Here is a 15,257-nt window from a genome sequence, read left to right on the forward strand (position 1 = left end):
TTACCCCTGCAGACATCTTGCAATTGTTAATAACTCTAGCTGTTTATTTACTCTAAATTCACACTGTGTGCTATATCTATTTGTAATCTCATCTCTTTCAATTATGCTAACATTATGCTACAAATTAGGATACCACATTATCATTTGTATTCCTCTTGGTCAATTCTTAGCTTATACATAATTCATGATATTGTATTTTTTCTTCCTCTTGGTTTATCGTTTGTTATTTGCCTTATTGTATTTCAATCATTGCTTTAATGACTATAGATGGCTATGGTTACTCTAGCTCCCTTTGGCAACTGAAGGGAGGCAAAGATACTTTGGTAGACAGTATGAGCAAGGTCTTTAGCATAAATGAACCAGGTCAGGCAAAAGATAATCAGTTTGTTTCTCTGCTTTACATAAAATAACAAATCACTTCTATACCGCATAACCGGTAAGTTCGATGCGGTTTACAGAATTTAACAAATACAAACTAAAAAAAATTAATTGGCGAACAAATGTGTCTTCAATTGCTTTCGAAAATGATTACAAGGCATGGAACTCAATAACAAAGGTTTCAGTTTCATGTCTCGGAAAGCCGCCTGATAATCATTCTAATCTAATCTAATCTAAACCTTAAGAAAGCAAAGATTGGCGGTGTTTTGTGTAATGACAGCCTTTGATAGATGTAAAATTTAAAAAGACTGTAAACTACGCGAATGCTTGGATTGAGTAAAAGAAAATAATTTGGATAAGTAAATAAGTGCCATATAAATTTAATTTGAGCCTCCACAGGAAGCCAATGCTTTGATCAACAGTGGAGTCTTTTGCTCCTGAGAATGAATATAAACAACTTCCAGATGAAAGTGCATCTACTCGTCACTTATTACTTTTGCTATGCACAGGCCACAACAAGGTCATTATGTAAAACTTTATATAGTAAGGGGGACCTTCAAACATCTGCAACACTTCCTAATGAGTACTGACTACCGGAGAGGCAGAATTATCAGAATACTCCAACATACAAATGGTTGAGCTTCAGTGGTCTTTCTAGCAAAACATAGGGCTCCTTTTACAAAGCCGCGCTAGGGCCTTAACGCGTGGAATAGCACGCACTAAATTGCCGCATGCACTAGCCGCTACCGCCTCCTTTTGAGCAGGAGGTAGATTTCCAGCTAGTGCGCACTAATCTGGTGCGTGCGATAAAACCACTAGAGCGGCTTTGTAAAAGGAGCCCATAGTCTTTCACAGACCCTCTACTGCTAAGTTGCAAGAAAGAAGAGGTCTCTGAATCAGCATGTACAGAGACAGAATATGGAATTCCACCTTGGTGAAAAAAACTATAAGAAATACAATATTATGTCATCCATCTAGAAGAGAAAGACAGAATGAAACAGCAACATGGACATCTGAGACTGTTTCCTAACTCCATGCCAGTGATACTGACACCTTTAGACATTCATTCTTGATGCTATAGGAAAACAAACATGTGCAAATGTCATAAATCCTTATTTTATGGAATAGTTAGGTATAAAGAGTAGACATATTCCGCAGGATCCTGATCAAAGTCTAGGCATTTTATATTTAGAGACATGCAATAAAGAAATATTGTAGCATTATGTTCAGAAAGTGACTGCTTCCAAAAACACATGGGCCTAAGAAATTTAGAAGGAACATTAGAAAATACAAATGCTGGAGAAATAGCTTACTGGTAGATACAGTAGCATTCAAAATGACACGGTGACAAAATTCATCACCATTCCCATCCCTGCGGATAACCATGGGAAACCATCTCTATGTCATTCTTTAAAGAGAGAGAGAAGAATCGGAGTACAAATGGGCACAACCACCGATCCTCAAGCCTTGTATTGAAGAATGCTGGTGTAGAAGGACTAAGGTTGAGATAGACACTAAAGAATGACAGACTCTGGTATCCAGAGCAGATATTATGATGTCATAATGCCTCATTCCACCAATGCGTAAGAGCCAGTCACATCAGTGATGTCACAATGGCTTCATTATCCTATACTTGGCTCACATAAGAATCATAGTATGAATGGGAGCAACCACTGACCCTCAAGCCTTGCATTAAAGAATGAAGTGTAGAAGGACTTAGGATGAGATAGACACTAAAGAATGACATGGGATGGTTTCCTGCAGTCATCCGTGGGGATGGGAGCGGTGATGAATTTTGTCACCGTGTCATTCTCTATTAAAGAGCACAACAATAAGGGGAACTGGAGAGGGAATGATATCATATAGAAGAAATGAGGGAAATAGATCACTTATATGGGACTTTGTAGGAATAAGGAGAGGACAACTCAGTGGACAGAGAGTAACAATATAGTTGCTTTGGCTTCCAAGAAGGCTAGGAATAAACTGAATGGGGCAACAGGGGTTAGAACCTTAAAACCTGAGGCATGACTGTATCAAGCTTCCAATAAGGCTCATATAATCTGCATGGGATGGCTTTGGTGACTGTTTACAGCTTGGTAGTAAGACCAGGGATGGAGACTAGGTGTTTGAATAAGTAAGGCGCATAGAAGAACTAGAAAGATGATCAGGTTTGTAGTTGTATTAAGTTGAGCACCAAATGAGACAGAGGAAGAAAAAAAGAAAGAGGACAGAGATATTAAGGGAAAGAAAGAAAGCAAAAACAGACAGTAAGGTATGGAGATCATGGGAAGCAGAAGGATGATAAAGGAAAAAAAATAAAATAAAAGAATGACTTATGACTCATGTTATGATCATGACATTGAAAGAATACTTGAAATGAACACGAGATCTGAAAAGAGCCCAGAAATGAATCAGAATATCTTCCCTTCTTTTGCTGCATCCTAGAAAAATAAATCTAGAACACATTAAGACGGGCAGCCCCATTTATGAAAGGATTTAAAAGTCAAAATTGAGATGTCCAGGTCAAGATGTCTCAAATTTCCCCTGTGTTTTAGAAAACGCTGTTCTAAAATATATGAGAAATGGACATTATGCATCGAGTGTGTGTGGCGTAAACATCCATTAGAAAAATAATCATAGAAAATTTCAGTGAGTTGAAATACACATACACATTTATCTTAGCCAGTTTAGAAATATAATTTTGTATTTTCACAGACAGGTATCTCTTGCCAATTTAGCTTTTTGCACAGAACAATAACCACTGGGGGTTAAGGGGCAACCTCCCCTAATCCCCCCAATAGAGTACTGCTCAATTGGAGAAGTTTGTCAAAACTTAAATGTGCTTGATATAAGGATTAAAGACGATGTTGATCTGTTTGAACATCGATGCATCAATGTCAAGCTAGATCATAACAAAACAGCACAAGCCATGCAATTCGTTCAACATGTAGGAAAAAGCCTCAGAAAAGGGCCCTTCCACCTCCACTAAAAAGTGGTACGGATTCAAATGGTTGAGCGGTCACCTCATTGGCAAAAAACCTCCATTAGAATTTCAATTGAAAAAACTATGTGCTTGTTGAGGACATAAAAGATAGAAGAAAAAATATATCAACTTATCCTTCTGCTGGTCGGTACACCGATGGTGGCCAGCGTTTCACAAATCTGCTGCCTCAGGGTGTGACACGACCGATCAGACTTTAAGGGTGTTACGCTGAACGCGTCTCCTGCATCCTAAGATCCATACCACTTTTTAGTGGAGGTGGGAGGGCCCTTTTCTGAGGCTTTTTCCTTCATTTTGGATGGATTGCATGGCTTGTGCTGTTTTGTTATTATCTAGCTTGACATTCATGCATCAATTAGAGTGAAAGTGTCACAGTGGTTTATATTGGGGGTTTTCATTATATCTGAGTTATTTGGATCCGTTAGAACATTAACATTTATTCCTTTTCTGCAATGAGGAGTAAATATGCATCTTCTAAACATGTCTTCCCAACACACACAGTGTCAGGTCAAAAGCGCGCTGGGACAAAGGCGCGCCCAGACAATTGAGCGCAGCGCGGAGGCGCGCACCACTCTAAATTACTGTTTTTAGGGCTCCGACAGGGGGGCATGGGGGGGAACCCCCCCACTTTACTTAATAGACATCGCGCTGCGTTGTGGGGGGTGTGGGGGGTTGTTGTAACCCCCCACATTTTACTGAAAACTTAACTTTTTCCCTGTTTTTAGGGAAAAAGTTCAGTTTACAGTAAAATGTGGAGGGTTACAACCCCCCAAACCCCCCATAACGCCGGTGCAATGTCTATTAAGTAAACTGGGGGGGTTCCCCAACAAAAATCCCCGTCGGATCCCCTAAAAACTAATTTGTGCGGCGTGCGCCTCCGCGCTGCGCTCAATTGTCGGCGCGCGCTTTTGTCTTTCGCGCCGTTGTCTATGAACCAACACACACACACCTCACCCCCCCTCCCCTGTCATTCCCATACACTTAGGAAAAGGGATTGGGACTTGTATGCTGCCTTGTTATAGTTTTACAACCACACTCAAAGCAGTTAACATACAGGTACTTAACACATTTTCCCCATCTGTCCCACAGGCTCATAATCTATCTAATGTACCTGGGCAGTGGAGGATTAAGGGCTAGATTCACTAATCAAACCGATTGGTTTGCGACCCCTTTGCGACCCGATTTCCCTCTGACCCCGATTCACTAACCTGTGTACCGATCATCCTCTGATCTGTGCATGCAAATGAGGGGAAACAGCATGCAAAGCAGGAAGGACATGATTCACTAAACTTTCTTCTGGCACACCGACTGGCTGGCCGATCAAAAAACAAGCGACTGGTGAGGACCGGTCACTTGTGCTAAAACCCTGCTCTCTGCCCCGATTCTCCTGCTCTGGCCACCCTGTGGGTTAAAAGCAGGGCTGCACGGTGGGGTAGGGCGGCAGAGAGCAGGAGAGTCAGGGCGGCAAAACCCAGCATCCCTGCAAGTTTCCCATGTGCCCATGCAAGGCCTGTTGTGAGCTCCTTTCTCCTTTTCTGCCATTTAAAGCATCTAAAGCACTTTTATGGGCTGTGAAGGAGTGCTGGCAACCCCTTTGCCGGGGCTCAATGTTAACCCGGCTACACACTGTCCTAGCTTTTGTATTCATTGCATTCGCCCCCTCCCTGGGTCTACTCCAGAGAGCATGCGCAGACCAGCTACAGGAAAAGCAGATGGTCTGCGCATGCATCAGGATTGCTCACTAGCGATCCATGTGGTCGATGGGGGGCATTCCTCCGATCGTCCCTCATTTGCATGCTGAGCCTTGGTGAATTGGTCGGCCTGCCGCGGATCGGCCACGGATCGGGCACAGAGAGGCAGGTTAGTGAATCTAGCCCTTAGTAACTTGCCAAGGGTCACAGGGAACAGCATGGGGTTTGATCCCCCAACCTCAGGGTGCTGAGACTGTAGATTTAACCACTACACTACACGGTCCTGCATATCCAGACTTTATAAATTGGGAATGTAAATATTTATGCAAGATAAATGTTTAAATGCCAGTTTATGCATGTCTCAAATGTAAATTAGCCTTTCTACGATAACCATCTTTGTGAACTATACAGTACTTCTGTAGTAAGTTAACAGTGAAAGCACATACCCACAATCAATGTGATGCCCATACTCAGTGAGCTAACCCATGCTGTCAGGCCACGACTTTGATTGAATTCATCAAGCCATTCCATATTTAGAATTCCTAGTGCCATTTGGGACCCCATGATGAGTATATGTACAAGAAAAGAAGCCAAAACGACCATCCAGGCCCATCCGCCATCTATGTCTGGACTGGGATTCAAGAATTTCTTCCTGGCGTGGTAGTCATCTTTTGAGCCATAAGCAACGTCTTCGGCACTGGGGCACATCGTCTTCCTGAAATATTCTGGAATGTATAGAATGCATGCTTTCACCAAACACAGTTTGCAACACTGAATTGGTGCCATCTTATTTTTAGTATTTTTGCAAACAAATCTTTAGTGATATATTTACAAACACAGCACAATGAAGACCAGAAAATAAAAAAAGATTAAAGACAATAAAATCCAGTCTGACTTCGCTGGAATGCGGTTGATGTTTCAGGTGTTTAAAATGTGTGCAGCACCAAATAAAATAAATATCTCATTTAGGCCCTCTTCTACAATGTTGCAGTAAAGTTTTCTAGCGTGGGCTGGTGAGGGAAATGCTCCAATGCTCTTAGGAATTCTATGAATGTTGGAGCATTTACCTCACCAGCCCATGGTAAAAACCTCTACTTTGACTTTGTAAAAGCCAGTGTAAATCTGCTGATACTCATCAAAAGCATTTATCATACTGAAGGGAATATTTTTTTTGCTTTTCAATTGTGATGCCAAATACAAAGAGAAAAATCTTAAAAATATATTTATTATTACTCTAAAAAATGTCTAAAGTTTTTACTGATAAAAGGAAATATAATTTGTTTCTTCTGACTATGATATCTAAACACAATATATCTACAGTTCTCTCAGGGTTTCCACAGCTGGCATTGTGCTTAGTGCAAGTTTCCAAGTCTCACTGTGTCTTGTCAGGTAGAAACTGACGTTGCAGCCACCATGCTGTGGCTTTCTTCAGGGCATGCTCTGAAGTCTGCAGTTTGACTTTTCAAATAGTGAATTCACTGACCTGATTGGGAACAGGGCAGTCCACCAATTTGAATTTTGGTGGGAAAGTCAGTTGGTTAGAAATTTGAATTTTGTTGTGAAACCTGCAACAAGCACAATGCCAGCTGCGGAAACTCTGAGAGAACATATAACCTAGCTCTACGGGGAGAACATCTTTAAACCCACCAGCGACTTTTCCATTCTGAGGAGAAAGAGACCAACTGACTTTCCCGCCAAAATTCAAATTGGTGGACTGCTCTGTTCCCAGTCAGGTCAGTGAACCCACTATTTGCAAAGTCAAACTGCAGACTTCAGAGCATACCCTGAAGAAAGCCACAGCAAGGTGGCTGAAATGTCGGCATCTACCTGACAAAACGCAGCAAAGCCAGGAAACCTGCAACAAAAATATCTACAGTTATTCAGAATCATTAGAGGTTGAGGGCTTTTCTTGTTATTTTAGGAAAGATTTTCTTTAAGGCATCATTTTATTTTATTTTTTTTTCTGTACAGCCTCCCACCGCCACATGGCATACTCATCTGATAAATATTATCTCCAGTTAGGAGGGCTGGATGGAAGTTTGTTCAGTAGTTTAGTCTCTGCATGACTCATTTGATCAGCCTAGATCAGCAAGTCTTATCTACCTCCCAGAGATGGAGGACATTATTCTGTCAGACAGGAAATCAAACTCAGTTCTCCTGTCCCCAATACTGAAGTTTTAAAGTCTCAGTTCTTCCCTCCATTCAACTTACTCAGTAACACAATGAACTAATACAAAGATGCCAAGTTACCCAGTTCTAGGCTTGAGATGTTATGATAGTTCTTGATTTCTGACCACCCCACCATGGTCCATTATGGGACTTGCAGTGCTAATTCCAATGGACAAGATGCAAGGATGTAGCCAACTCTCCAGTTTGAGGGAGGGACCAGAGGTGGATGGGGGAGTAACACATCCCTTCCCTCTCTCTCTCCCTCCCCTGGCATGCCAAAAACAATATCTTGGGAAGGATGCCAAAGCCCTGCCATTCACACCTTGTCCTTGAGGTTTTAAAAAAATTTTATTTATTTATTTAATTCAATTTTTTAGCCCATCCTCCCAAAGGAGCCCAGAACGGGTTACTGCAGTACAGAATAAGTTGGCGATGTGCCACCAGTCACCGATGCCAGGACTCCTCGAGCATGCTCAGTTCTTGCGCACTGAGCATGCCTGAGGAGCTCCAGTGTAGGTGGCTAGAGGCAAGCCACCGGAGACTTCTTCAGTACTGCAGCTGCATGAGGAGGAAGGAGCAGTTCGGCAATTAAGTTCTTCGGCTAGCAGGGCTACAGCATTCCCACCAATCGTTTAACAGGAGCTGCACATTTGGAAGAGACCTGAGCTCAAAGTGGAGGGGGGCCCAGGACCCTAAGGCTCCCCACCCCCAGCCCATAGCTTCGTCACTGGCAAGATCAGGCATTACAAATTCCACAGTGCTTTGGGATGCAAGTTCAAAACTAGGACAGGCCAAAATGACTCCAGCCTGGAACTGGGTAAGTTGGCAGCTCTGCTATTACAATGCTGAAAGACGCCATAGAAGTCAGAAAGGTAGGCAACGAGCAGTTGGTTGTTTGCTTTTGCAACAGAAAAATAAATGCCGAGAGCTGGATCCAGGATCAGCCAAAGTAAAATCATTTCAAAACCTACTGACACTCTGCCAAAAATTATATATCATTACTACCATTAAGATTTAATGCTGAGCATAATAAAATATAATGTAACCTGTTCACTGGTAAGTATATAAAACCTCATATTCACTTTCAAATAATGTAAACTGTTTTCCTAATGTTATTCATCATAAATCTTTTTTTTTTTTTTCTACAATGTAACCATGCACTTTAGAGCTGAGTTCTATAATGAAGACCAGAAGGCTCAGTGTTCTCCGAATGCCTAACAGCACACAGTGGGGTTCATTTTCAAAAAGTAAAGATGTAAAAAAATGCAGCATAAACCAGCACTTGAACATCTTAATCACCAAAATGTCCAAGTGCCAATTTTCAAAATCAATTTTCTGAATATCTTACTAGGCTTCCTAACTGCTGCATGTCCATACTTCAGCAGGGGGGTGTTAGAGACATGTTATGGGTGGGCTTTGGGTGGGCTTAGACTTGGACGTCTTGCGACAATAATCAAAACTTTTTCAAGTCATCCAGGACGGAACATAAACGTCCGGAGCTAGACCTGTTTTATAAGCGTCTAAGTGCCAAAAAAGAAACCCAAACTCACCTGATGACCACTGGAGGGATTAGGAAATGACTCCCCACACTCCCCCAGTGGAGATTGACCCCCCTCCCTCTCAAAAAATCTGAATGAAACAGTACATACTTACCTGTCTCTAGAACAGCAGCATCTGGTATGGGAAATCCTACAAGACTGTCTTAAGTAGCCTGGTGGGTGGACCAGTGAGCCACAGAGAGCCGAACACAGATTCATAAGCCACTTTAACCACTACATACATATATGGTGGAAAGTGTAAGCACATCAAAACCCACCAAAATCCTACTATACTGCCATATAGGTGCCATCTGCAGCTATAAGGACTATTGGGTTGATAGACAGGTCGGTATAGTAGATTTTGGGAGTATTTGGAGATGTACTTCTGGCATCCATTATTTGGAGATGTACTTCTGGCACCCATTATATGAAGTTCACAGCAGTGCCCTCTAAGGTGCTCCACTGCTCTGTTGGGATGTCTGTGTGGCCAGTCCATTACAATGCTGGCCCCTTCCACATCCAAATGGTCTGGATTTGGACATTTGGAATTTGAATGTTTTTGTGGTCGAAAATGTACAAAAAAGTTAAGCGTTCTAAGGTTTATGTCCTGATGGCTAAGACGTCTAAGTGGGTGATTTTCGGGAAAAATTTGGGCTTCTAGTGGTTTTGAAAATGACCATTTTCAGGATTCAGATTTTGGGCTTGCTTCTCAGGACGTCCAAAGTCGGACTTAGACGCAGTATTGAAAATGCTCCTCCCCGAGCCTTATTTAAAAAAGGACTTTTGCCCATCAGAAAAATCTTTTTGTAAAAGGTCCTGTGTGGTAATCCATGGAAAGGTAAAAGATTATTGAGCATCTGCAGCAATGGAAAAGATTCCTTCCTAATCCTCAACATAGCCATCAGTCCAGAACTGCATACAACTATTAAAACAACACCAATACCTTTGATCCTCTGAAATAGGGGTTTGCAACCTGCGGCTCTTTCAGTACCTGAACGTGGTTCCATCATGGGAACATTGGTGCACAGCATTGAAAGATGACGAAAGAGGAGCACTGAGAAGGAGACTGAGAAAGAATGACTGCTGGTGGTGAGGGATGGAAAGAGGATAGAGGATAAAGATTTAAAGGTATGGAAGGTTGGGGGGGGGGGGGGTAAGGAGAAGGCATTAAGTGGCTCCTTTAATTTGAAAGACTTTGGCCATTTACTTTAGAATTGATTTAGCATTATAACACAAATATTTCTACTGGTACAATATTCCATAAATTCACCATTAGGTAAAAAGTCCCTTCCTCTGAAAAGCACATAACAGTAGGGAGTGGAGGGATTGACTTCTCTGGCTCCTCTTGCTAGAGGCAGAGTGTTGGAAAAGGTAGACAGCAAATGGCAATTGGTCACCATAGTCCAGTACTGCTTCTCTTATGCTGGTGCCCTAAGTGAATGAACAGCCAGTGGTAAAATTGGCCCTGCCAGTTAGGAAACACTATTTTAAAACATTATTTATTAAATATCTAAAAAAACAAATTACATCACTACCTGCAAGGTGAGCCGGCTTGCCTGACTGACTAGTCACATGACATTCTACAAGATGCCTTCTTACCACTTCTCCCGCCCCAACCATTTCCCGCCAAAATATGAAAGTGCAGAAACTTTTTCAAGAACCCTAGTATTGCAGTGCAAAAACCACCACCATGGTACACCGAGAACACTAAAGGCAGAGTAATAGACTTGTTGCCATCTAGAAAGGCAATGGCAAAAAAGTCCCTCCCAAGATCTCAAACTATTATGGAAGTCTGCTCAAAAAAAACCATGTAAGCAACATGTAAATGAGGCAAAAAAAAAAAGCCTACAGAAATTGATGACAGAACCTTTGACATTAAGAAACTATTTCAAGTAATGCGTAATACTACCGCACTCCCTAAGCCAGACTTATCCAACTTAAACTTGCAACTAAATTGCCCAGGAGCTAGCAGACTTCTTCTTAAACAAAATCAAGGGTATACAGAATAAAATAAACAAATTAAAATACGTGACAAACCTTGAAGTCCACCTTTAGCCTATTACGACTCCTTCACAGCAGACCAAAAACAGAGTAGCCTCATTCGAACCTCTCTCCCCAGAGTTATTCTCCCAACAACTAAAAAGACTATAAACATGAAGCAGTATACTGGACACCTGCCCTTCACACTTATTCACCCACTTTCCTGATTCTCTATTTCTTGTCTAGTTTCCCTATTCAACAACTTACTAATGTCTGGACAATTACCCGTACAAATGGGCCAAATAGCATTCACTCCAGTCCCTAAAACCCAAGGAGATGACCTATCCACTCCTTCCAATTTCAAACCCATAACAGGTATTCCACTACTAACCAAATTACTCAAAACCCTAGTCTGCAAACAACATACTCTCTTGCCTCTACTCCTCACAGTTCAGCTTCTGAGCCCACCATAGTGCAGAACTTCCGCTATTAACATTACCTTCTTTTTTAAAAATCTTTATTAATTTTCCAAACTAATACAAAGTGCCAGGAAATATATTGACATTAAAAAACAACATAAGCGCTTTAATTCAAACAATAAACATACAGAAGAAAAATATCCCTCCCTTCTCATCCAACAAATTAATCAAAGAATAACCAAAAGGATATCCCTCCCCCCACCCACCCTGTCCTGGACATGTATTAAAAAAAAAAAAAAAATTAAACAAACTATCTTAAAGTAACAAAGGATGTCAATGGGCCCCAAACCAATTTCAATAATTTGCCATGCCCCAGCATATCAGCATTAATCTTTTCGTATTTGTAACCTAAACATAAACTGGCCCACCGAAATGGAAAGTTGAGGCGGTCGCAATTTTTCCAATTGCAGGTTATCATTTGCAAAGCGATCCCTGTCATAATTAGGAAAACCCAGCGATCCATGGGAGGGTTAATATGCAGCAAAGTTCCACATATAATTGCCTCATACGTCAAAGGGATTGTTGATTCCAGTATGAGGTAAATCTGTCACCATATTGACTTCCGGAAGTTGAGTATCAAAGGACAATAGAGCAACAGATGATCCAGTGTTCCTATGTCTAGATGACAGTGCCAGCATCTATTAGATTTAGAACTGTCTAACTTATGTAACCTAACAGGGTTCCAAAAAGATCTATGTAACAGAAAAAACCATGTTTGTCTCATAAATGCTGACACTGTACATCTCATCCTTCAAGTCCAAATTCATGGCCATCGAGATGCAGAAATATATTGCTTTATCTCGATGCTCCAAATGTCCCTAAGACTATTTTTTTGTTTTTTATTCAAGAATTCAGAAATTAATTTATACTACCGGGCGGCCTGATGCCCTAGCAAATCTGTCTGGAAGCAAAGGACCTGCAAGCTATAAAAATTTTTGAGATTCTGCCAATCAGTGAACCCACTCTGAATGGCCTGCTTCAACTGCAACCACCTATAATTTTGAGATTTTGAAATACCAAATGATTGTTGCAGTTGTGAAAAATCAAGCAGTTTCCCATTAGATATAACATCATCTAATGTACGAATGCCTGCCCACATTCAATGCTTCCAGAAGATTCCAAATCATCCCATTTGAACCTTGGAGTTTAGCCATAAGGATTGATAAGTGGATTTCTTTACTGGAACATATGTTAATTTATTAATAAATTTCAAGGTTTTCCAGATGTCAAATAAAATACTATTGTCCTTAACATATCTGGGTAACTTGATATTCAGCACATGAAACAATCGTAATGGGGACATAATTTGCCACTCTAAGTACAGCCAATCCGGAATATTTTCCATAAGCTCAGAGAGGATCTAAGCTCGGGGAGGACCCTGGCGCATTATATAGGCTTGATGGTACCTATAAAAATTTGGGAAATTTACCCCACCGTCTGCAATTGGTTTTTGTAAAGATACTAAAGCAATTCAAGCTGCTTTACCCAGCCAAATAAATTTGGTAAGTATACTATTTAGTTTTTTTATAAAAAGACCCCTGAAAAAACACTGGCAACATACCCATTTGGTAGCAAACCATAGGCAAAATCATCATCTTAACCGTTTGAACTCTCCCCCACCAAGACAAATATAATGGGTTCCATTGCTCACACATTTCTGCAACCTTCAGCAATAAAGATCTTTCATTTACTTTCATCGTTTCCGCCAACGTTTTATGAATCCAGATACCTAAATATTTTATACTCTCTTCTTTCCAAAGAAAGGGAAATAGATCAAACAATCCTTTTGGACAATGTACATTCATTGGAAGAACCTCTGATTTACTCCAATTTATCTTATATCCTGAAAATTTCCCAAATCTATCAATCAGATCTAGTAAATATGGAATGGTAGTTTCAGGATTCCTCAAATGAAGCAAAATATCATCTGCATATGCAAAGACCTTATATTCCCAACCTGCATAAGGAATACCCTGGATCTCTTTTGCCTGTTGAATAGCCAATAATAAGGGTTCCAGTACAATATCAAAAAGCAAAGGAGATAATGGACACCCTTGTCTAACTCCCCTTTCCAGACAGAAACATTCTGAAAAAGTATTATTAATATATAATCTGGCAGAGGGGGAGCTGTACAAGGTTTGAATCATTTGTATAAATCCAGAACCAATACCAAACCAATCCATTGCTTGAATCATGAAGGTCCATTCCACACGATCAAAGGCCTTCTCTGCATCCAAGGACACAGAGAAGGCCGCATCATCCATGGCTTTTGTTAAATTTAACATGTGGTAAGCCAATCTAGTGTTGTTTGAAGAATGTCTATGAGCAACGAACCCCTTTTTGTGCATACCAATAATATAAGAGAGAGCCTTGGCTAGGTGCAAAGCCAATAATTTAGCCAAAAGTTTTCCATCTACATTAATCAACGAAATAGGCTTGTAATTTGAAACCAACGTAGGATCTTTATCTGGCTTCGGCAAAACAATTGTTAAAGATTCTGCCATAGTACCTGTAATGCAACCTTTAGTCAGTTGAGCCTGATATAAATTTAATAGATGAGGTACCGTATTTTCGCGGATATAACGCGCACCATTGTAAAACGCGAACAGGGGTATAGCGCGCAGAAATCACGATGATATGTACAAAAACTTTTCTATACCGCGCTCAGGCATATAACGCGCATGCTGCCCGACTCTCCTCTGGCCACCCCGACTCTCCTTTCGCTCTCCCCGACTCTCCTCTGGCCACCCCGACTCTCCTTTCGCTCTCCCCGACTCTCCTCTGGCCACCCCGACTCTCCTTTCGCCCTCCCCGACTCTCCTCTGGTTGCCCCGACTCACCGTTCACCCGCCCTGACTTTCGGTGCACTGCCCCGCCTCTCCGTGCCTGTCCCCCTTGAAGATCTGCCTGTCCCCCCTTGAAGTCCTGTCCCCATCCTGAAAGCCTGATGCCCCCCCTCGACGTCCGATTCTTCTCCCCCCTCGGCAGGACCACTCGCACCCCCACCCCGAAGGACCGCCGACTCCCCGACAATATTGGGCCAGGAGGGAGCCCAAATCCTCCTGGCCACGGCGACCCCCTAACCCCACCCCGCACTACATTACGGGCAGGAGGGATCCCAGGCCCTCCTGCCCTCGACGCAAACCCCCTCCCCCCAACGACCGCCCCCCCCAAGAACCTCCGCCCGTCCCCCAGCCGACCCGCGACCCCCCTGGCCGACCCCCACGACACCCCCACCCGCCTTCCCCGTACTTTGTGTAGTTGGGCCAGAAGGGAGCCCAAACCCTCCTGGCCACGGCGACCCCCTAACCCCACCCCGCACTACATTACGGGCAGGAGGGATCCCAGGCCCTCCTGCCCTCGACGCAAACCCCCCTCCCTCCAACGACCGCCCCCCCCCCAAGAACCTCCGACCGACCCGCGACCCCCCTGGCCGACCCCCCCACCCCCCTTCCCCGTACCTTTGGAAGTTGGCCGGACAGACGGGAGCCAAACCCGCCTGTCCGGCAGGCAGCCAACGAAGGAATGAGGCCGGATTGGCCCATCCGTCCTAAAGCTCCGCCTACTGGTGGGGCCTAAGGTGCGTGGGCCAATCAGAATAGGCCCTGGAGCCTTAGGTCCCACCTGGGGGCGCGGCCTGAGACACATGGTCGGGTTTGGCCCATGTGCCTCAGGCCGCGCCCCCAGGTGGGACCTAAGGCTCCAGGGCCTATTCTGATTGGCCCACGCGCCTTAGGCCCCACCAGTAGGCGGAGCTTTAGGACGGATGGGCCAATCCGGCCTCATTCCTTCGTTGGCTGCCTGCCGGACAGGCGGGTTTGGCTCCCGTCTGTCCGGCCAACTTCCAAAGGTACGGGGAAGGGGGGTGGGGGGGTCGGCCAGGGGGGTCGCGGGTCGGTCGGAGGTTCTTGGGGGGGGGCGGTCGTTGGAGGGAGGGGGGTTTGCGTCGAGGGCAGGAGGGCCTGGGATCCCTCCTGCCCGTAATGTAGTGCGGGGTGGGGTTAGGGGGTCGCCGTGGCCA

General features: G+C 43.3%; 2 protein-coding genes across 9 annotated transcripts in view; one reads left to right on the forward strand and one right to left on the reverse strand.

Moving 5' to 3' along the window:
• The window catches only part of SLC16A14 (solute carrier family 16 member 14), a 49,374-nt gene that overhangs the window by 22,710 nt on the left and 11,407 nt on the right, over window positions 1-15,257 (reverse strand). The window contains exon 2 of the mRNA XM_033958528.1: window positions 5,517-5,795. Within this exon, the coding sequence (XP_033814419.1) occupies window positions 5,517-5,778 (262 nt within the window). The 5' untranslated portion in view covers window positions 5,779-5,795. The remainder of the gene's footprint in view (window positions 1-5,516; window positions 5,796-15,257) is intronic.
• ZBTB38 (zinc finger and BTB domain containing 38) overlaps window positions 7,781-15,257 on the forward strand; it is a 130,882-nt gene continuing 123,405 nt past the window's right edge. For 6 of the 8 annotated variants that reach the window (XM_033958504.1, XM_033958510.1, XM_033958524.1 and 3 more), the window contains exon 1: window positions 7,782-8,056. Coding sequence is in view for 2 of the 8 variants with exons in the window: in XM_033958501.1 (XP_033814392.1) it covers window positions 8,036-8,056 (21 nt within the window). In the remaining 6 variants the exon portion in view is untranslated. Of the gene's footprint in view, window positions 8,057-9,739; window positions 9,906-15,257 lie in introns of all 8 variants that reach the window. The other 2 variants (XM_033958507.1, XM_033958498.1) reach the window with 2 other exon arrangements.

This window comes from Geotrypetes seraphini, chromosome 9 (assembly GCF_902459505.1).
Source record: "Geotrypetes seraphini chromosome 9, aGeoSer1.1, whole genome shotgun sequence".
Lineage (NCBI taxonomy): Eukaryota > Metazoa > Chordata > Amphibia > Gymnophiona > Dermophiidae > Geotrypetes > Geotrypetes seraphini.